We start from the raw sequence: 24394 nt of genomic DNA on the forward strand, positions 1-24394 counted from the left end.
TTGTACTCATCCTTCTTCTTCCTCCAAACATGGCGAGTGGAGTTTAACCCAAAAAGCTCTATTTTGGTCTCAGACCACATGACCTTCTTCCATTCCTCCTCTGGATCATCCAGATGGTCATTGGCAAACTTCAGACGGGCCTGGACATGCGCTGGCTTGAGCAGAGGGACCTTGCGTGCACTGCAGAATTTTAATCCATGACGGCGTAGTGTGTTACTTATGGTTTTCTTTGATACCGTGGTCCCAGCTCTCTTCAGGTCATTGACCAGGTCCTGCCGTGTAGTTCTGGGCTGATGCCTCACCTTTCTCATGATCATTGAGGCTCCACGAGGTGAGATCTTGCATGGAGCCCCAGACCGAGGGAGATTGACTGTTATCTTGAACTTCTTCCATTTTCTAATAATTGCGCCAACAGTTGTTGCCTTCTCACCAAGCTGCTTGCCTATTGTCCTGTAGCCCATGCCAGCCTTGTGCAAGTCTACAATTTTGTCCCTGATGTCCTTAGACATCATCAAAAAGCAGATAACGAGTTTAAACAGGTGCAGTTAATACAAGTAATGAGTGGAGAATGGGAGGGCTTCTTAAAGACAAAACTAACAGGTCTGTGAGAGCTGGAATTCTTACTGGTTGGTAGGTGATCAAATACTTATTTCATGCAATAAAATGCAAATTATTTATTTAAAAATCATACAATGTGATTTTCAGGATTTTTGTTTCAGATTCCGTCTTTCACAGTTGAAGTGTACCTATGATAAAAATTACAGACCTCTACGTGCTTTGTAAGTGGGAAAACCTGCAAAATCGGCAGTGTATCAAATACTTGTTCTCCCCACTGTATATCATGTACCAAAAAGTTGTGGACGAGTTGTGACGAAACTCTGTGGATTTGAGTTGGTTCGGTGACGAGAGTTGGCTCGCACCAATAGTAGAGGACCTGTCTTGGACATGTATGCACTTAACTTAGGAGAGGATAACTCAACTGTTTTAGGCTAATATGACCCCAAGGAACAACTTGGGATGTGTGCCAAAATCTCTATCCGGGACGAACAGCTCGAAAATGACCACGCCCTTTTTAAAATGACCCCACCCTTTTTCATTGAAAGTGCTACTTCTGATATAGCTGTATCTTCTAAACCGTTGGAGCTACAGATTTTCTGAGGTGCTCAAAATGTTCAGAATGGCCATGTTTATTTATTTATTTATTTAGGGGGGTCATAGAAGAGTGTAAAATTTCTAATTTGATATTTTTTTTATGAGAAAATGGCAAAAAAAAACGTTTTATTTACCATACATACTGGAATTGCCATATGTTTATTAACTTAAACTTTCCGGACTTAGAGCAAAGTTAGAAGATTTGTGCCATCTACTAGAGTTGAACTGACAATTTGGAATTTGAACAATACAAGGGATTTTAAAAAAAGAAAAAGCGAGCATTTGATTAATAGAAAGAAATTGTATTTTCAATCATTTACATACTATTATCAATGGAATGTTAACTTAAAATGAAAAATAAAAAAACAAAACATTACTTTAGTAGGCAGCACTATCTAGAGAGCTTAAATGTTTCAACGATCAGCAGGGAAATTGCCCAACCACCAACAATACAACTTTTAAAACCACATTAATACTGTTTATGTGTCACGTAAACCAGGGTCAGGAACATGAAGAGTAACACAACAGAGTCCAGGTATGAGGATGATGAGCAGTGTTCATTCAGTGGTTGGGTTTTTACAACAATCACCTCCCTTGCATTTGCAGTACTTGCAACACTTGATCCCAGCTACCCTGCAGGAACACATATTTTTGCGAGCACACTTGCCACATGTGCAGGGATTTGGCAGGCCTTTGGGTTTGGAGATCACAATCTCAGGGACTAATAAACTGCCCCTTCTTACAAACCCATAAGACTCGGCATTCATAATCAGGGTGGCATCTCTAAATGGGGCTTTTGGTAATAGCTGCTGTTGGTAATAGCTTCTATGGATATGTTTCCTTGCATTAGTTGAGGTGCAAGTGGTTCTCTCAAAGTCCATCTTGAGGGCATTGCTATCAAATGCAGTGAGATGCAGGTCGTCAAATGTCTCCAGGTCTGTTGATGGTTTGAGACACTTGACCAAGAATGTCTCTGCCATCTGTATTGCACTTTCTGCGAGCTGGGGACAGTCAAAATTCAGGATCAGAGAGGAATTTCCTGGTTTGCGGACAGCATTCAGGGCTGCAAGTTTAGTTGATATCTTGCTGGTTGTATCGCACCCAGTCAGCGCATGGAGTGCTGGGAGACACTTTGTGAGCTCGTCTCCCAGAGCAATGCAGATATCGTGGAGTGGTAATATTGATCTTTTCACTCCTGAGTTGCGGACGAGCCAAAGCTCTTGGAGGCCAAGATCTCTCCAATTGACTGTGATGTGGTATAACAGGCACACAAAGACATCTGTGTCACCTGATGACAGCGTCATGGATGTTGGTCCTGACCGGTGACTTAGAATGTCCTGCACATGGAACATCATCCTGTCATCAGCTTCCTCGTGTGTGCAGTTGAGCCGAGGGAATGGAGAAGCACACCCAGCTGACACCATCCATGCCTGTGGTGATATACCGAGATATAGAGGTTTGGTTCCGTGGTAATTGGTGGTGAGCCACTCAACATAGAATGCCTGGAAAGCAGTTTTGCTGATGGAAGATGACCAAAAGTTCTCCAATACCACTGGAACATTTTGGTTTGGTGATATCACATCAAGGACAACCATTTCTTTTGACTTTCTTCTTTTCCCCCTCTCTCCATTCTTGATGATGTCCTCTCTGTAAGCATCAAAAACGATATGGATCTCATCACAGTTGTGCCCAGCTTTGGTGACCATAAATGTCAAGGCAATACCAAAGTCATGGAATGTCTTGACGGGCGAATCAAGCTTCTTTAAGGGGACCTTTCTCACCAAGGCCATGAAGTCGATAATGATGGCGTGGGTTTGTGGGGAGGTTTCTGGCCCTTTTTTTTTAATCTATTATTGGGCACAACTTCAGCAGCTCAGTCCCAAGTTGTGATTTGGTACTCTTCCTCAAGTAACCATCTTTGTCAACCAAGAAGAATGCAGAGTTGGTGATCTCATGCTTGAGTAGCTCCTCAACAATGAACCCCTGGTGACTCCCATACTCAATAAACATGAGAGCTTTGATTGTCTCATCTTTGATGTCTGCTTTGGGAGCCAATTTCAAGGTGGTATTAGGGGACGTAAACTTGATTTTGCTTATAGTTGAGTGTATCGATATCGACCTATTTCTGAGTCGATCATCGATAAAATTAGCACAAGCAGTGCTGCCCTCCTTGATACAGCACAACAACTTGTCTACATTTACATTGGTCACAATTTCTCCAGTGATAACATTCTTCAGTGCTACCTGGTCTTGTAGAAGACTGCATACCTTCAGGAGATACTACTCTATGTCTTGCACCATCCCAACTATCTTAGTTGCAGTACTTGGGGTGAAGTGAGAGTTCTCCTTCGACATCATCCTTCATCTTCAGGAGGTCAACGTACTGGTCTTTTTATGCTTGATAATTCCCCACAGAGCTACTGCTTCCTTCTTTCTGGTGACCCCAATTATCCCCCCACTCACTTTTGCAGGCCGATTGTAGCACTGCTCTAGCGCCTGGTCAAAGGGCACTCCACTACCTTTCTTGGTGGTGTTCATGACAAATCTACCATTCATGTAGGAGTTGTAGAGGAGTGGGAACTTCTCCTTCAGTTGATAGCAGTCCTGTAGGAATAATGGTGTCCATCGAGAGTAGTTTGTTCTCCCAAAAAAGAAGAACAGTGAAGTTGCCCTCTCCATAGCACTGAGGTAGAGAATCCAGTCTCCAGAGCGCAGAGAATTGGTCAGATCCCTGACTATTGGGAACAGGTGGGAAATGTATGTGTTCCAGTAATCAAAGGACTGGGACAGCAATGGCCTTTCCTTAAGGTAGACTTGGATGGTGTGATATTATCTATAATATAATGAGATATTATCTCTGTGACACTGGATGGATAAGTCGTTCTCTCACTCTCTCTCTCTCTGGATCTTGTAGTACTGGTGCTATGAATAAATCAAAAGCAGGCTGAGTGAGTGATAATAGAGTGATAGACAATGGGGTACATAGATTTTAAAAAGGGCGTGGTCATTTTCGGGCTGTTCGTCCCGGATAGAGATTTTGGCACACATCCCGAATTGTTCCTTGGGGTCATATTAGCCAAAAACAGTTGAGTTATCCTCTCCTAAATTAAGTGCATACATGTCTAAGCCAGGTCCTAGACTACAAGTCCTTCTCAAGACTGCGTGTGGTATCTATTCTACGAATACCATCGAGTTTTCTCTGTTTTCTCTGTGTTCTCTGTAACCACTTCCCCGATTGAGACAAAATTTTCACCCGAGGTGTGACTGCTCATGTAGAATGTTTCAATGATAATTATGGTGGCAGTGATGTGGTCAATATAGGTCACGTGATGTTGGGGGGAGGGGGTGGAAAGGAGAAACTTTGGACCTCCATCTCTGAAACCGCTTCATGGAAAAAAAAAAAATAGAAATTCGGCACATGTGAAGTACTCCCCATGGGATAAGTTAGATTTTTTTTTTATGTCATCGTTGGCTTCGTTATAATGTCATAATTGCATATATTGAACGCTTATCCAATCAGTGCGAAATTTGTTGAGGACCTTCTTGGGCTATATTGTATGAGGGGGAAAAAAAATTGATATCGGTTGTGTGGTTCGGCAACCACATTGTTTTGAACCTAACTACCTTCAGAGATCTTCTCAAATGGCTGAACAGATCGAGGCAACTTTTACAGGTATAATCACCTATCCACGAGGAACAAAAAAATTCTCCACCTGTGACATCTTGGGTCACATGGTTTGACAGCTTTGATTTTTATTTATTTATTTATTTTTGAACAATAAACCTTTAAAAATATACTCCAGAACGGCTTGACAGATTGAGGGGAAACTTCACCCACGTGTTCCCCAAACCTTGGGGATACCAGGGTGTTCACAAATAATTAATGGGTCACATGGTCTGATGCCATATTGAATTCAATGCAAATCTGAGAAAAGTTATTTCTCTTGAACCGCTTAATTGATCGACGTGAAACCTCACAATTATGATGCAGTAGTCATGGGGAATAAATATTTTCAATTTCAACCTGATGGGATGCATGATCTTGCAGCCAGAATTATTTAATCTTCTGAATCTCCATTCAGGGATTTCAATCAAACTTGGTACAAGTATTATAATGATGTAATAATGTGGGTGGAGGCATATCTGCTGACGCAGGGACATCGAAGGTTGCCTTTCTAGTTTCTGTTGACATATTCCTTTGCCTCATGTTTCCTGGAAATGCTGTTCACCTATTTTCTGGTTACCTTTATGTTGTGGTATATTAGATGGATATGTGTTTGCACATTCTGGGGCAAAAAAGGAAAGCAAACAAAGTACCTCCTGTCTGAAATGGAAATATGAGAGGGGAATACGCAAGAAAAATGATCAATTTCAAATATCCTTGTGTATGTCCCCAGGTTTGGTGTGTGTGTGTGTGTGTGTGTGTGTGTGTGTGTGTGTGTGTGTGTGTGTGTGTGTGTGTGTGTGTGTGTGTGTGTGTGTGTGTGTGTGTGTGTGTGTGTGTGTGTGTGTGTGTGTGTGTGTGTGTGTGTGTGTGTGTGTGTGTGTGTGTATATATATATATATATATATATATATATATATATATATATATATATATATATATATATATATATATATATATATGTGTATATATATATATATATATTTATATATAATATCACAAAATTGGTGAACTCGACAAAGCACCGCTTGACTTACTACCTCCCCCAACGAAGATGGTCGGTTGTTATGTTTTCACCCCTGTCTGTTTTACTGTCTGTCTGTCTCTCTGTGCAGGATATCTCAAAAAGTTGACTGATTCAGACTAAATTTAGTGGACATGTTGTGTGTGTGACAAGGAAGAATTGATTCAACTTTGGTGGTGATCTGAATCCAGATATGAGAATTTTTATATTTTCTAACTGATTCTTCACCATTGAAAGAGGTAACCAAAAACGATGTACAGCACGATATTTCAGACAATTGTGGGCGAGTTGTAACAAAACGAGGTGCATGAGTTGGATAGGTGACAAGAACAAGCCAATTATATTTAGATGGTCTGGATTCAGATCCAACCTATCGGTGATATGCAAAATGTAAACTCTTCAGCCTGGTGGAGCTATGCGCTCTACCTCTTGCCATTCTCGATACTACTTTAATGGTCCCAATTATTTCCACCTTGTTGGATCGGATGGAGAAAATTTTTGGACCATGTCTTTCACCAACTGGCTGGCCAGGCATGATATTTGAGTGCTATCGGTTAAAACTCGTGCATTTTTGATCACAAGGTGGACTCAATTTCTCTTGTGTATAAATGTTTTCTTTCAATCCGGCATATTTGACCTACCATAATCTTTTGCAGATTATTCACTTGCTTACATTGATATTCAGTAATGATAAAATGAATGGCTGACATTTCAGCATGGCAACTTTGCCCACAATGTTTCCCTTGGAAGTCTCGGGTACGTTTTCGTGGTTAAGCTGGAGGGTAGCCCATCTCGCCACCATGGTTGCACGCGACTTGTTCCACTTGGTGAAATTACGTCCTGGGTCTGGTGGTTGCCTTGCGAAGCACGCATATACCAGCAGCTTGTTTTTTTGTACTATCCTGAAAGTGCAAAGAATGTCTCACTTTGTTGTCAAAGATTCCTCTTCCCACTCCAATCCTCCCATCCTTCTCTGCTTCTATTCCTCTTTATTAAATCATTCATTGTTTACAAATTCACCAGAGTCCTGCTATAGAGAGTTTTGGTGTACTTTGTATAATGTTTGACCTTTGTAGACAGAAATATTAACAATTTTACCACCAAAACTCGAACAGCACTCGGAGCACATACCTCTACCAGACTGAACAGTTTACATTTTGTATCATACTGATAGGCTGGATCTGCATCCGAACCTGAAACAAAATCAAATTGACTTGTTCTTGTCACCTAACCAACTCCTCCATCTAGTTTTGTCATAACTCATCTACGACTTTTTGAAATATGCCATATATCGTTTTTGACCCGATCTCCCCGTGCTGAAGAATGACTTAAAAAAATTATTGGATCTGGATCTTCACCCAAATCTAATTGGTTTGTCCTCGTCTCACGCACACGCACACGCACACGCACACGCACACGCACACACACAACCTGTTCACCAAATTTTGTCCCAATCCGTCCACAATTTTTTGAGATATCGTGTCCAGAGACAGAATTGAAAACAAACTCTGTCCCCATTAGGTGGCAAAGGTAAAGGTTAATTAATTGTTTGTTTGTTTGCAGCAGTATAAATTATTAAACTATTCTGTGAATTGAAGATTTATAACTCTTCAAGCCACTGACAGTTGAGCCACATTCTCAGACACTTTCTGTTTCCTGCCATGTTTGTCGCTGTACTTTTTATCTCCCATCAGCGCTTGTGGCCTCGCACAGTCTCAGCTGTTCAAGTAGTTTGTTTGTGTTTTCCTGGGGCATGATCCTTTCTCATCACTCATTGTTTTCATCTCAAGATTATTCTTTCTCCTCTTTTAAAGGTACCATTTGCTGATGCTGAGGTTTTGTATTCTTTGATTTGCCTGAAATATATTCTTCCGCTGTAGAACTTGGTTCATTGGTGTGTCCCAACAATGTAGTTGTTAGTTTGTCCACCTTCCGCTGTCTATCTTACCGCCTTTTAAATATGTTTAAAAAAAAACGGTAAATTGCTCCATTTGCAAAATATTGCGGGTTTATTTATTTATTTATTTATTTTTCCCCTCTTCTCTCTCTCTTTCCATTGAAAAAAAAAATGTTGAAGGCAATCACGTCGCCTCATTGTATTGTGTGTGCGTGAGGTTCTGAAGTGCTGATAGTCTGGCAGCCATTGGCTAAAGTGTGTTTTGGAGTACATACACAATTTTATTGCAGATTCTGGTAACATAGACTATACTAAACTCAAATCTGAGTGATTCCACTTTGTCACGCTTGAGCAATTTTTTTAGGAGCAAAATTCAAAATGGCCACCATCAAAACCGTTTTTTGGCCGTAACTCGGCCAAAAATCGAGACATGAATCCGATTTCAGTGACACGGGGCTCATATATTCAAGAGTGTTGGGCCTTCATGTAGCGAGGGACATCAACCTGAAAGATGTCCTGAAGTTTGAGCTCGTCTCAGTACCGCCTTCTATGTTTGAAGATAACGGTGACATGCGAATCACAAAATCGAAAGCAGTCTTAAAGCAGAAATTGCAGGTGGAGGTGTCTGACAGAATGTTTCCAGCTGATGGAGCAATCATTGTAGATGGTTGTGCTATGCTGTGGGTGATTCAATGGCCATCGAAAGGAACAGTAGAGGACTATGTGCAGAATCTTCTTTCTTATTTGAGAGATAAGATGAAGATATGTGATACGTATTTGGTCTTTGACCGGTATTATGACAACAGCATCAAGAAAGTCACGCGAACCACTCGTGCAGGCAAAGATGCCAGTCGACGACACCAGCTGAATCTGACGACGCCACTCCCTGCACAAAATATCGTTTTGACAGTGACAGAGAACAAAGTCCAGTTAATAAATATCATTTGCAGCTCCATCAAAGACCATCCTGAAGCATTTTCTGCCAACACAAAGCTCATATTAACTGGACCTAACCCAATACCTATGGAAATTGCAGAATACCAAGTAGTAGAGAGGCCTGACCTAAGAACCACTCACGAAGAAGCCGATGTTATTATGGCACAACAAATGGTCCTTCTCGCCTCATCAGGAGTTCCGAGTATCCGGGTAATTTCAGACGACACAAATGCATTCATATTGCTGTTGCATTTTTACCAACTGAAGGAACTGGCATGCAACCTTGTGATGGCTGGTACAAGTCGTGACAAATTGTCTGTTGACATCAAGGCGACAGTGCAGAAGCATGCAGATATTGTCACCCAAGTTCTAGCAGCACATGTGGTGTCTGGATGTGACACAGTTGCCTACCTGTGGGGTATCGGAAAAGGCACAATTGTGAAACACCTCAAAGATGGTCGTCAATTAAATTATCTTGGTGATCTTGATGCAGAATTACCAGATGTCATATCTGAAGCAACTGCCTTCTTCGCTGCTTGCTATGGATCCCAGGAAACAGAAGACATGTCAGCTATTCGATTTGATGTCTGGTCTTCAAAGATGGCTAACAAGAAGCTGACATCAGCACCAGAGTTAAAAACTCTACCACCAACCACTGTGGCTTTCATCCAACACGTTCTCAGGGCGCACTTGCAGGCAGCAAAATGGCGGGCTGCATTAGATCCAGACCCACCATTGATCGATCCAACGAGTCATGGATGGTCACATGAAGTGTCGAGCATGTTGCTCCCTGTGTCTCTGCCTCCGGATGTCATCAGAGCTCCTGATAATGTTCTCAAAATGATCAGGTGTGGGTGCAGCTCAGTGCGACCCTGTGCAATGAATAGATGTAGTTGCTCTGCCGCCAGGCTCTCCTGTTCATTGTTCTGTGGCTGCCATGGTATTGAGGAATGTCAGAACGACCAAACAAAGTCTGTACCAGCAAGCGAAGCTGTGGAACTTGAGTGAACGCTAGTTATTTGATTTATGCAGCTGTCTTGTATGTGAGATTGAGTGAAAGAAAGATTGAGTGAAAGCAGAATGAAAGAAATTCATCAGCAATCAATCAGTGTATTCATAGTTGATAGCAAGTACAGATCCCTTTTTGGATTTGAATTTGTGTAGAATTTGTGTAAACCTTGCTTATTACATTTATTTGGTTATGTTAATATAATTAATTATAGTGTGTAGTTCCCTAATCATTGTATTACTCAACTGTACTGTTGGAAATAAAGATATACAATACAATACAATATACTGTTTACCACTTAAATCAGGTTCATATAGATTTTGGGCATAGTTACGGCTGAAAATAGTTCGGTCGATATTTTTTCAGTCAAAATATTATATCTAAATAGAAAAATTGCAATATAGACTATTATTATGAGTTGTATGGTTTATTTAAACATATCAGTGTATTCCTTGACCCCCAAAACATAGGGTTTGCCACTGAAATCGGGTTCATATCAATTTTTGGCCAAGTTCCGGCCAAAAAACGGCATTTTGAATTTTGCTCCTAAAAAAAATTGCTCAAGCGTGACAAAGTGGCATCACTCGGATTTGTGTTCAGTATAGTCTATGTTACCAGAATCTGCAATAAAATTGTGTATGTACTCCAAAACACACCTAGGGTGAAATTCCAGTTCTGCATCCAGACTATGACCATGAGTAGCTGGCTACATCCCAAATGTTGAAGCAATTTAATGCATAACTGTTCATTCTTGGTGTGTGGGAGATTTTTCTGGCACTTTTATCTCGTTTTGTTCTCAAGCTATCTCTCGGGTGGGAAATGAAAGCTTTTGCACACTAGTTTTGATGAGAGTAAATCGAAAATAATAACTTGAGGAAACCAGAAGGGCACTCGAGAGCGCATACCTCCGCCACGTAATGCCTGATCCACGAGAACATATCGGGCCCAATACATGTTTGAAATATCATGCTATACAGTACTATATCGTTTTGGCCCTATCTCCCAATGGTGAAGAATCACTTTCAAAATTAAATAATTCTCGCATCCAGATCCAGATTCGGATCTTCACCAAAATCGAATCCATTCTTCCTTGCCACACATCCAACCTGTCCAAGTTTCGTCTGAATCCGTCCACGACTTTTTGAGATATTGTGCTATAGCTCAGTTCAGCACGATCTCTCAATAGTGAAGAATTAGTTGAAAAAACATTATCGGATCCGGATCTTCACCAAAATTGAATGAAGTCTTCCTTGTCACACACCCGTGTCCACTAAGTTTCATCCGAATCGGTCCACAACTTTGAGATATCGTTTTTTGCCCGATCTCTCAATGGTGAAGAATCACTTTAAAAATTCTCGTAGTCGGATCTGGATCTTCACCAAAATCTAAACAACTTGTCCTTGCCACACACCGAACCTGTCCACAAAATTTCATCCGGATCCATCCACAACTTTTTTGAGATATCTTGTACACAGACAAACAAACAAACAGACAGAAAGGGGTGAAAACAACCTCCTTCACCTTCGGTGGCAGAGGTAATAACCGCACGTTTCTAATTCCCCAAATGCACAATTCTGACTGACCCTTAAACGCAGCACGCAAATGAACATTAAATCTTAACTTTTATTTCATGCTGCAATACAAAGAACGAGGTCATGGTGACGGGTACAAAAGAGCACGGGCAGTATTGGTGAATACAACAACTCTTAAAATAAGGATCAGACAGGAGAAGTGGTGTGCTGTTATGGTCTAGCCTCCATGTTAAGCTGTCTGGTGCGTGCACCTCACTGCCAAGCTTTGTCCAATGCAGAGACACCAGAGAACATATGGTGAAAGCATGAACCGGTGCTCTCTATTCTTATTACCCAACTGCTGAATCCAAATAATTCTCATACCAGCTGTCCACTGATTTGTGAAGTACCTGTGTGTGCTTCCTTGTGTAACTGTATGAGCGTTGTGCAGTCCGTTGCGGCTGATGCACTGTGATCTGCTATGCCATAAAATAGACCCACCCGTCCTGATGGCATGAAAGGTGGGGAGAGCTGAGAGGTGGCTTGTGCCATTCAGTAATGTGGCAGGGTTGGGTAGTATGATTAAGAGGAGGCTTGCCATAAAAATGAGGGGAGGGGGCGAGTGGGAATGATAATTCAAGAGCTCGTGGGACAGACGTTTGGGTTATTAAATAGAACTTGTGGCATCAATAAGTCGTACATAAAAACTAGGCTTTTCTCGTAAAATCCGGGAAATGTATAATTAAAATATATTAGCAATTTCTTTTAAAACAGATACACATGAGACCGCCACCCTGCCATCCCTTCTCCCCTTCACTTTGCAGAAAATAATTGCTTGTTGCTCAGCTTGTATAAAGCTTATAAAGACGAGAAATATCACGAAAGGCTAATGCCAATGCAGCATACAACAAGAGAGGCATGCGGTAGAGCGCATAGTTCCACCAGGGTGATTAGTTAACGTTTTGTATCTCACTGATATGCTGGATCTGGATTTGGACCCACCCTAAAATTTAATCTGCTTGTTCTTGGCATCTAACCAATTTATCCGCCAAGTTTCATCTGAATCCGGCCACAGCTTTTTTCTTTCTTTTTTTTTAATATACAGTGTCATGGCTTGTATAAGAGCTAACACACAGAACGTATAACGAGGGGAGCGGGAGGTGGGAGAGGGAAGCACAAAACGGTGGAAAACAGAGACATGAGGAGATCTTTGGAAGGGAGAGGGATGGGGTGGGGTACATGAGGGTAACCAAGATGGACATTACAGGGACCTTCATGTAGGAAAGGAGGTGAGTTTGGGTGGATTAATGGGGGTAGAATAGATCATGGATTTGGATGAGAAAGATGAGAGATGGTGGTAAGCAGCTGTTTTGAAGACCTGGAGGGAAGAGTTGGATTGAAGAGTGTGTGGGAGTTTGTTCCAAAGGTGGAGGGGAAAAAAGAGGAATGAAAGAATGAAGGTGAGCAGTGATTCTTGATTTTGGTAGTTTTACCAGAAGGGGGTTAGTAGACCTTGAGCGCTCTGTGGAAATATGGGCGGGACAGATATCAGACAAAGCGGTGGGGGAGAGAGACTGAGACAGTAGAAGACAGAAAGATCACCAACCTGCCTGCGGTGAGGGGTGAGAGATCCAAAGACTCGGCCTCATCGCAGGGGATACCGATGATGTTAAATGCCTTGGTTTCTACAGCATGAAGCCAAGAAAGGTGTGAGAGGTGGGATCACCAGCCCAGAAGGGAGAGCAGTACTCCATCACACTGCGGATGAAAGCTTTGTATGTGGTCAGGAGCTCAGATGTGCCAATGAAGGACTTTGCACGACGGAGGATGTCCAATCGGCAACTGGCTTTTGGAGGCCAGCTTGGAGATGTGGCTTTCCCAGGAAAGATCGTGGCTGATAGTGAGTCCCAAAAGTTTGAATGAAAGACATCTTCAAGAGGATTGTTGAGAAAGTTGATTGGTGGGCAGGGGTTCCATACTGTCCTTTCAGAGAGACATAGTGAGTGTGATATTTGTCAGGATTGAAAGACGTTTGACGTGTTGAACCAGGTTGTGATTTTATCCAGATCAGCAGAGAGTGAAGAAGCTGCTGCTTGCCTATCTGAGGGATAACAGATGGTACGGCATTGGGTGGAGTCATCAGCAAAGAGATGAAGAGCATTTTCCAGAGAGTCAGAGAAATCATTGATGAAAACCAGAAAAATCACAGGGCCAAGAACACTGCCTTGAGGAACTCCAGCCTGGACAGGAAGAGGGGATGAGAGAATTCCATTTAGGGCCACACATTGACTGTGACAGGAAGGGAAGTCTGTGAGCCATGGGTGGAGATTTCCTTGGATACCATAGGAAGAGAGTTTGGTGAGCAATGCTGGATGGCAGACCGTATCAAAAGCACGGGAGATGGCTCTGATCTCATGTCTGGCATTGAGGACCTCCATCCATCGTTGAGAACGCAGGAGCAGCAAGTGCAGGTTAGAGTGACCTGGTCTGAATCCAAATTGATGATTGGAAATAAGGCCAGAATCATTTTGGAAATTTTGAGATCATGCTATATATAGTTTTAGCAATAGCAATTTTAGCAATTCTATATATAGGGTTAGCAATATCACTGATGGTGAAAAATCACTTTAAAAAATTCTCGGGTCCGTATTCAAATCTTCACCAAAATTGAATTAACTCTTTCTTGTTGCATACCCAAAAACTGCTCATTAAGTTTTGTCTGAATCCATCCACAACCTTTTGAGACATTTTGTTGACAGACAAGACGAGTGAAAACATAACCTCCATCCACTTTCGGTGGTGGAGGTCATTATAGTCCAAGTGGTTTGTGAAACCACTGCTGCTCAAAATAAAAGGAAAATCTCAACGATAGAAAATTATCACAAAACAAAACTTCCTTGTCCTTTTTGAGCTCTGTTTTAAGACAGAGATGAGTGCAAGGACCATTTCACTTTCTTGATAGAGAAAATATATCGCTTCGTTTGAATACGGATGCCAATGCTTTGTCGTTGGGATGTGGATAAGGCAAAAAGTCCAATAGATTCTTTCTTTGAATTGGCACAAAGCCGAGGTGCTTTGATGACGATGGCCAAAGTTGACTCTTTTAATTCTTTTTCATTATCTTTTTTAAATTTTTTTATGATTTAGCACCGGCATGCATATTTACAAAATGCATTTTTACTTGATTTTTTTTTTATAGACTGTATTTTCCAGCGTATTAACGGTGGCCGTGTACTAACCACACTCATGTTTTTCACCCTCATAAGAAATGAATATGTTGATCATTTTATTTTCTGATCTCGATCTAAATACATTTGTACATTAACTTTGTACGGAGCAAAGTGCAGGAGGTATCAACATGCTTACTCCCATGTTCGCTTAGTTTTGTCTAACAGTCTTATTCTCATTTTCAAGAAGTTTTAGAGAGAGGAGAGCACACCAAGAAGTTCTTATTTTTTGTTCTGAGAAAAGGAAGAAAAGGGATTCATACCGGTATCATACATATTTGTTGTGGATTTGTGGCCCTGAAAAGGGCTAATTTGGTTTGATGAAGCTTTTGAGCTAAACTTAAGGAAATCTTTGTCAATGCTTTCCTTGTTGAAGACGGCACGTAACTCCTCGTCTGAATCCGGGTAAAGCAAGTGCACGTTGCTGTCACCGTCATTTGCAGCCTCCTCCTCCAAAATGATGTTGTCCTCTGTGCCATCCATGTTGTTGGAGATTCATCATTTCAGAAATGCTCTCTTGATGATTTGCCGATGGTATCTCCTCCCACACCTTGACGATCCAGCCACAGATCATCGGAAGGTCGACCTTTCTCATCCTCCCGATGAACGCCGGCAGTCTCCCAATTATCAACTTGATACTCGGCCAATGTAGCGACGGGCATAATGGTGAAAGTTCAAGCAAGATGCATGTGGCCAATGCTTCTCGGAATCGTGTCGAAAATCCCGGCGGGAAACGCGTCACGAAATAATGGTTTTCAACTGATGAAAATACCAAGTCCTGGAAATAGGAAAGTTTGTCTTTGGTGGTTCCTCCGAGACGCAGCTAATGTTCCTCGAAACCTGGGTCAAATACAAAGGCCTGCGAAACAAGAAAGCTTGTCTGGTTGACGTGAATAATTTGTGGGAAGCAAGTTGGGAACCGCTGGTGAGAACCAGGAAGAACGAAGAGAACCAAAAGAACCGAGCAGCACTGGTACTTCTTGAAGCTTCACCGTTCCACGTGGCTGCTCGCTCTCATGAGATTCTTCTTCTTCCTTTTAACTCGATTTCCTTCCCTCGTCCAGAAAAGTACTCGAGGTTGATTGGTTGTTCCGAGTTTTAAACCATGCCCTGCTGTCCAGCATTTACGAGCATCGTGTCAGCATGTAAGGAACAAGGTTGGTGGATTAATTCTGCCTGCATCGGATGTTCATATAGAAAGTGATGCATGTAAAAAGATAGTCGCCACTCCAAGTCCCTCGTCTATCCACCCCTTCTGCTGTGCATGAACAATGATGCCGGCTGGAAACTTGTCTTTGGGCAGTGTCTTCCTCTGGGACACAACATACGAGGGAAGCTTATTTGAGGTGAGTACTCCGTCGTTGGATTCCAGCTATTGTGAATAATTCTTCTTTTGATGTGTGACCAGGTGTTCTTCTTTGGTGTTTCATGGTGTTCTCAGAGCCTCGAGGCTCTATATACACCACACGCCGAAATTCAGGGGGTGTCTGGGGTTTTTAATTTACTTAATTTTTCCAGACTTAATAAAATGCTGTACAAACTCTTAACCTGAATCGATTTTGAAAATTGAGCTTAACAGCGGTACCAACTGCTACAATAGTGTTCATTTGGAATACAATTGAAATTCAGCATTGATTGTTTTTAAGACGAATTTTTTTTTCTCAGACCTGTGCATTAATCACACCCCCGACTTTTAGCTTTTTTTGCCAATTAAAAAAGTGCAGTTTACCCACTGGAAAATACGGTATATATTGGATTCGCTATATATGTTAGATATCCCTTATTGTCGGGTTTTCTGTGTGTCTGCAACGCGAGGCTCCACAGCACGGACCAGCGACCAATTTCGATGAAACTTTGCCAACATGTGCAGTATTTGTTCAGAATGTGCGCGTTAGAATTTCGTTGCCGAGCAACCACCCGTTGCTGTGCAGCGGCCGAAAAACCACGTACAGTATTTTCAATACTTGTCCTTCAGTTTTGAATGTAGAGAAGCGAGACTTCGGAATTAAACACTTTGAGATATTTAGAAAATTTTACTCGAGCCGGTTTTTGATTGAGGTTTTATTTTTCAAATGGTCGTCCTTCACAAATCGGGTGTCTATTTACCGTCATTTTTATGAGGGGCTCAGGAAAGTGGACGTGGTTCATGAAAAGTGGGAGTGGCGTAGGAAAGTGGGCGTGGCTTATGTAAAGTGGGTGTGGCTTATGAAAAATATTGTGTGGCTCAGGAGGTGTGGTCAAACAAGAGCATTGAGAGAAGTTTATCGGGGTGTGTGTGTGTGTGTGTGTGTGTGTGTGTGCCTGCAACACGAGGCTCCACACCACAAACCAGCAAACCGATTATTTTTCAAATGGTAGTCCTTCAAAAATAGGGTGTCTATTTACCGTCATTTTTTATGAGGAATGCCAGTTGGCAAAACACGCAATAGGAAAAATCTTGCCAGGCAGAGGAACAATTGTATGTGAACCAATACGTCTTGGCAATGAATCTTCGTCGGTGGATCGGTCAGAATGAAAATTATCGTATCCAGCACTTCTATCCTAGCGAATCCCTCGTCGCCTACCGGCTTGTGTGTGTGTATATATATGTGTATATATATATATTCGTTAAGAAATATGCATTCATTATTTTTGCCTCTATTTGGTGCCATATCTGACGGGCTTCAGTTACCATTGTTTACAGGTTTTTAACCATTATTTTCTTTCTCCGTCAGACCACGCTTGCACGCCCAGAGGAAATTTGCACAGTGCCTGCCTAATAGTCCAAGTACGACGCCGGTCAAGGTTCCTGACACACCCTCTACTGCCTCCAGTCGATTAAAGGACTTCTCCAGCAAGAGGCCAAAAACCGAAGATTTCCTCACTTTTCTCTGCCTTCGAGGTGATCTGGTGATGACTGTCTCCTGCTATACGAAAGATTAAAAAAAAAAAATTATTTATTTATTTTTCTTGACATCCTTGTTCTTTTCCTGTTTTTTAAAACCATCTGGCATTCTAATTACTGTCTTTTTCTTTGCACAAAACATTTGCCTGAGCTTTTCTGTGGTACCTTAAACATTATACTCACTTTAGTAATGCGAATGATCACCATGCCGAACTGCACTTGCTGGAAAAAATCAGTCCCATTATGTTTAATGTATCATCCATCAAGTACCTCCAAGGTTGGCAGCTCCTGAACCAAAAGCTTGTGACTTTTTAATTTAAAGGGTCCAGCCCCAGGTTATCTGCATCATGGTGTGAACTAGTTATTTTTGCCATATTCTCAGCACATTTATCTGCAGGTTTGCCTTCAGCCTCCATCTTTACTTCTATTAGTTAAGTGTTAGCATTTTGAAACTGTACCACACATGCACTTGCATGCGCACGTGCCTTAATGTTCTCCGGTACATTTATTCCAATTTTGTATTGAAATGTTCATGATTCTGAAAACTTTTCTTTTGAGCACGAATGAAAAAAGGGGTGCTGTTCACAAAAACTTTGATTTGTTAATTATATTAGTAATAGGCATCCACAACCATCATTGACCATCTTTTGGAATGTATTGTTACAGATTTCCGCCGGCGTCGGCGTTCGCACGACCGCTTCAGTCCAATCGCAGTCGCAAGCCCACCGAAGACCGGAATCCCGTCGTCGCTTTCCGGACAACCCCGAAAACCAGCTACGGGTGCCTTTTAACGCACCATAAACTTGTCAATTATTCTGTCCATGCGCTACAGGGTTAATCGCCAAATTGTCGATATACCTAACTATTCGCACGGACAGAAATACCTCGAGTTTATACCTCGATGGGACTCGTACGGAAACGAGCCGCTTAAGCATGCTCGTTCCGTGTGCGAAGCCGAGCGGTTTTAAATCGCCAAGTGCCGTCAGACCAGATTGTCACTTTTATCGGCCTTAATAGCCAGTTAACATCCCGAGCGCGCCGTGGCAGTCAATGGCATAAAATGACGCAACGATGAAGTTGACATTCAAACAATGGGGCATTTATTTATAATAAGCACATAATCAATGGGGGGGGGGGGATGGGGACAAGACATGAGCAAAAAGCCTACAGCCGAGGTCTATGCAATAATGTACACGCAATCATGCACTTAATCACAATTCCTACTTAAATGAGACAAGGCGCCACAGACTTCCATTCAAAACCCAAGGAAAAGAAATAGGACTCGTGAGCCTTTAATGGTACTCGGAGCCGGGAGGACCGAAGGACTTCAAGAGACCGGGCTGGTTACCTGGCCGCCCCTTGGTGGCGACTCGACCGTCTTCGGGTCGGCGACTCCTGTGTCTCTGTTCTACATGGGGCGTCGCAAAATGCGCCAGTCGCTTGAGTGGTTTAAGCAGCTTGGCGGACGGCTTTCTTTGGTCGATTGGCCTTCCCCGCGGCCTAGTTTATCGGGCTTGGCCGACGACGCTTCAGAGGAGCGAACGGGCCTTGCTCTCTTAGAGGTGATGCTCTTCTAGAGCCCGTTCACTCAGCGCCGCTCAAAGCTCTCGGGGCCGTCTGCCCGGACTGCGACGCAGCTTCGATGCACCTTTCTCTTCAGCGACTCCAAACTCCGTCCTTCTGCCGTTGCGCCTTGATCCCGCCCAACTCGCTCTTGACGCTCCACATCAACTCAACTCCAACTGGCAACTAGCTCTGGCGACGTGACTCCGCCCTTTTTATCGGGTGGGGGTACCCGCCCTTCGAATCTTCACCCGCTGCTGGCTCCGACTACTTTCACCTCTGCCCTTTCACCCCTGGTGGAAACCCCATTTCTGATTGGCTGGCTTTTTTCGAGGCAGAGCTCATTTTGATCTGATTATGTTTATCAGCCGTGTCATGGCTGTTTGTACACGGACGTTCTGATTGGCCAGTCTTTTTCGAGGCAGAGCCCATCTTGATCCGATTATGCTAATCAGCCGTTTCACGGCTGATTGCACACGGACTGTGGAATGTGGCCTCCAATGCGGCGCGGCGTGTCTGCGACAACGGCATTTTGCCGCTGTTGCTGAGGAGGGCGTGATGGTGTCGCGATGTTGATGGCGCTGTCGAGAAGATGGCGGTGTTGTGGAGTTGATAGCGTTGTTGAGATGCTGTTGAAAATAAAAGACAGAAAAGAATAACGGCGACCTCAAAGATTCACAGCCCGGCACACGAACAAGACCCGTTATACATCAGTGGGGGAATGTAACCTAAAACACGTACTTATCAAAATAACTGATCTCTGGGGAACCTGAATGGTGTTCTGTGAATTTCCACCACCGTAACAGTATGTTGACTGAGGTCCTCACTTTTTTTTTCTTCTTCTTCCCTTACTTTTTCATCTTTATTCACTTTTAAGTCTTTCTCCACAACTGCTTGAGTAATTGATACGAAACTTTCAACATAGGAACACCTCTACCCATGGAGAATGTTTTAATAAAGATACATAATGATTGGATGTAAAATGTGGCCAGCATTCTAAAAAGTCTGGTTTCTGTAGGTGTGGGTGCAGTGTTTGACCTATCAGGAATAAACCCCCTTGACATGGCTTCGCTTGGCCTCAGCCGAATTTAAACCCATATTTGTGTTGCCATGGTTGGATCGACTTTATCAGTTGTCTCAACTTGATGTTGTTTTCAGTTGATTGTTGACATTGCTGCCGTTGTCGTTGCAGTCAATGGCTGACTTGAATTCACCTTTGGATCAATATAAGCACATGTTGCAAATGGGATTTTGGTCGTTTTCTGGTACTATGACGACCTTTTTGGAGTTTTGAGACATGCGGTTAATCATATGTGGATGCCTTTTGGGAAGGGCTTGAATACTAATTTGCACTACTTGTTCACATGGGACTATGATCATTTGTAGTAATTACAGTTTTTGTAGAATGAGCTTGGGCTTTGTTATGCTCTTGTGTTCCAGGATTCCATCGATTTTTCTTTTGTCTGTGAACACTTTTAATTCATTTCATTTGTGACATATTTTGAGTCAATGACTTTGTGTTTGTGTAAAGAAATATATATATTTTTTACACTGGTGAACAAAGAAGTTTGATATTTCTGGAAAATATTCTGCATCACTTCGCAAATGATTGTTTTTGCAATGAATAGTTCTTGTCCCATCTATCGATAACCTCTGGCAGCTTTGTTGGCTGCTCATTTGGTGAATACAAAAAAAGTCAACTTCCTGGAATATGAAATTTGTTGCAGGGCATTTTATGATCCTTCGCTCGAGGGCGTGCTGGCAATGGCCAGCTGGAGGGTGAGAACGGGCAGGTGACTGAGGGTGAGGGGCATGGTGGGTTGGCTGGAGAACGATGGCCGGCTGGAGGGCGAGGTCCATGGCGATGACTGGCTCAAGGGCTGGGGCGATTATCACCTGGAGGGCGATGACATGGTGGCGATGGCTAGTAGGAGTGCGAGGGCGCTTCCTTACCGTCCTCTTTTTTGGCTTCTTCGTCTTCCTTTATTAGTTCCCTATCGGTCTCACCAGAAGGAACTATAGGTTTGCTCTGTCTGTCCATCCATCCATCCATTCCACCTTTGGTTTTTCAGACTTTTCTTTTGAGCTTATCTGGAGTTTACATTCCAGAAAAGGTATTGCCATCATGCACCATCCATCCGTCCATCATTTTTTTGACTTCTCCGGCCAAACAGCTCTGCCGATCCTGCTGAAATTTTGCACCAACGTTCCTCTCCTGACTGGTAACAGGAAATGCAAAGCTCCTTCCATTCAGGTCAGGTGTGGGAGCATACACCAGAGCAGCGCATAATTGCGTCCACTTTTTGCCGGTACTCCAGGGGCCTCCGTCTGGCCATCCCCAGACAGATGCTTGGCCCATCCCCATCTTGAGATGCAGATCAACATTCTGGAACCAAGAGGCACATGGTTGGCCCATTGGCCTCCTCCAATCACGAGGCTCCCTCACTGAGAGAATCTGATGAGCAGGATAGGCATCAGGAAAACGAGAAATGTCCATACAGACTCACTCACTCATGTCCATACTCACGGACTACGCAGGTTACAAATCTCATTTGAGTCTCGGCAACCACTCGTTGCACACAAAGTACAATCAGCGAGAGCCAAGGATTCTCTGAAGAGACCTGGTACAAAGGAATTGTGTCTGTCTCAGATCGCTGGTCAGAGACAGTCACATCCGTAGAGCAAGTTTGGAAGCACCAAGGACCTCAATACTCGGACTTTTGACGTCCTGCACAGGTGCTGACAGCGCCACACCCCATGATCCACTGAATCCATGACTCCCCAGGGCTGATCCTGACGTCTATTGACCTCTGGCTCATAGCTAGATGAGACAGGAATATCACTGACAAGGTAAGTGAATCTCTCCGTGACCTCAACATCCTCACCACAAACAGGTACAGACAAGATAGCAGCATCCAAGATGTCGTTGAAAGCCTGGATCTTAGTTTTGACCCAGGAAACCCGTAATCCCAGCGGCTCCGACTGTTCATTCAGCACCTCGAGGCCCCCCAAAAGGATATCCAGAGTTTCTGAAAAGATAACTGCATCATCTGCAAAATCAATGTCAGAGATCTTGACATTCCGTAACGATGCACCGCAGCTTGATCTCTCTGACATCCTCCCCAGAATCCAGTCCATACAAGTGTTGAAAAGTGTGGGGGCCAGTACACACCCCTGACAAACTCCAGTAGCAACGAGAAATAAGTCTGAGATGGTATCACCACATCTCACAGCACTCTCAGTACCAGAGTAGAGTTAAGACGTCAGATTGATCAGTTTTGGTGGCATCTCACGAAGGCCAAGAATCCTCCAGAGGGCATCCTGATTCACTGAATCAAATGCTTTGCAGAGATCAACATAAGCTGCAAGCAGCCCCTGCCGAAGCTCTCGTCTGCATTTGGTTAAGACCCAAAGGTAAGGATACGGTCAATCGTTGACCTCTTTGGTGTAAAGCCTGACTGCTCTGGGCACTGGTGCTCAAGCAGATGGTGGTGAACCCCATCGAAAATTATCCAAGCAAAAGCCTTGCCCGGAACTAAGAGCAGCATCACCCTTCGGTGGTTGTTGCAGTTCTGGCGATCACCCTTCCTTTTCCAGAGAGGGACAACACGGTCCCTTTTCCAGTCATTTGGGATGATGCCTATGTTCCAGGCAGAGCACAGAACTGCATGCAACGACATGAGTACAGCATTTACACCAGCCTTGAGAAGTTCAGCATGAAGGCCACAGATCCAGGGAGCCTTACCCCATTTCAACCGGTTCACTGCAGCCTGTGTTTCCACAAACGAAGTTGGATCACATTTGATTGGAGGCAGAAGGTATAGTAGCCTGTGCAGGAGGACCTGGTTCCTGTCACATGACTATGTAGATCAAAATGGCTGACATGAAATTTGTTGAAAAATCTTCTCCAGACCCACCAGTCAGAATGCTACCAAATTTAGGTTGCAACATTAAGACAGGGTCCTTATGTGAAATTGTGGAGGCCATGCTAATCACATGACTGGAAGTGTGTCAAAATGGCAATCATGTAAATTCCTTCCAAAATCTTCTTCTCTGGACCCACCAGTCAGATTGTTACCAAATTTGGGTTGTGACAAGCTCGGGTAGGGATGTCAATTATATTTGGGAAGTCATGCAGATCATGTGACCAGCAGTGTCAAAATGGGTGACAGTCAGTCTTTGTAAAAATCGTGTAAATTCCTTCAAAAATCTTCCTCCAGGCTCACCAATCAGAATGCCACCAAATTTGGGTTGCAACATTAAATTTGGGGTTGTAGCCCAGATAAGCTACAGGTCCAGTGGTCCTATTTTTTTTTCCCCCTTCCCTATACCCTTTAACATCTTCAACTGAAACTTGGTACATAGCTTTATTATGATAAGTTGTCGAACAAATTTGAGTTTTAATTTTTATTAAAGTATTTATTACAATGTCGAGGCTCATATAAAAGCTAACACAACGGACATATATCAAGGGGAGCAGGAGACAAGATGGGTGGGAGAGAGAAGCACAAAACAGTGGGGAACAGAAACATTAGAGGGGTGGGGCAGGGTACACAGGGTAAACAACATGTACGCTACTGGGGCTTTCAGGAAAGAAAACGGAATTTTTTTCTTTCCTGAAAGGAGGTGGATTAATGGAGGTTGAAATGATCAAGGTTTTGGATGGGGGAAGACGAGAGATGGTAGTCAACAGTTGTTTTGAATACCTGGAGGGAGAGTGGGATTGAAGAGAGTGCAGGAGTTTGTTCCAGAGGTGGGATAAAAGAGTATGAAAGAGTGAAGGTGATCAGTGATTTATTTATTTATTTATTATTTTTGGTCGTTTCAACAGAAGGTTTTTGGTGCACCTTGAGCGTCCTACAGAAATGTAGGGGGGACAGAGCACAGACAGAGCAGGGGGGCAATCCAGTAGGGGAGATGGTATAAGACAGACCACTGACCTGTCTGCGGTGAGAGAGTGAGAGACCCAAAGACTCAGCTTCATTGCAGGAGAGTTTCAGAGCGTTTCTTCAATTTTTCACAAAGTTATGCCATTAATAAACTTAAAAAAATTACACGTTGTACATTTGTCAGAGTTCAGCTGCCCTGATTTCCCCCCCCCCCCACTGCTTTACACCCATTGGGTGGACTGCTGGCCTGACTCCACCTCAACGAAATCATGTACCACCATTGCATAAAGCAACACAGATTGGCAGGCCTTAGGCCTGGGTGTTGGTCAATGGCCCAATGCATTTGGAATGCCAGGTATGTAACCTCGATGTATTATACCGTATACTGTCAGACCCCGACATTTACGATTCCTCCATTCACTGACCCCGCATATTTGCGCTTCATAAAATTTGACCTGCTTATACATTCATGGCCCTTGTCTGCATGCATTCTTGTTTTTGGTTGATTTTTTTTTTTTTGTGGGCATATTCACGATTTTCAACGGGACTTTTTTTTTTTTCCCCCCTTATGAATCACAAACTGCCAGGCACCGTAACCGGCCCCACTACCCCCCATTTTACCCCCATTGAAACAATGC

General features: G+C 43.1%; 1 protein-coding gene across 5 annotated transcripts in view; it reads left to right on the forward strand.

The window, feature by feature from the left end:
- The window catches only part of JARID2 (jumonji and AT-rich interaction domain containing 2), a 142452-nt gene that overhangs the window by 40425 nt on the left and 77633 nt on the right, over positions 1–24394 (forward strand). For all 5 annotated transcript variants that reach the window (XM_085891894.1, XM_085891890.1, XM_085891891.1 and 2 more), the window contains one exon: positions 17135–17301. In XM_085891894.1, coding sequence (XP_085748020.1) covers positions 17135–17301 — 167 coding nt within the window. The remainder of the gene's footprint in view (positions 1–17134; positions 17302–24394) is intronic.

This window comes from Eptatretus burgeri, chromosome 8 (assembly GCF_056783735.1).
Source record: "Eptatretus burgeri isolate ZD-2024b chromosome 8, Ebu_testis_v1, whole genome shotgun sequence".
Lineage (NCBI taxonomy): Eukaryota > Metazoa > Chordata > Myxini > Myxiniformes > Myxinidae > Eptatretus > Eptatretus burgeri.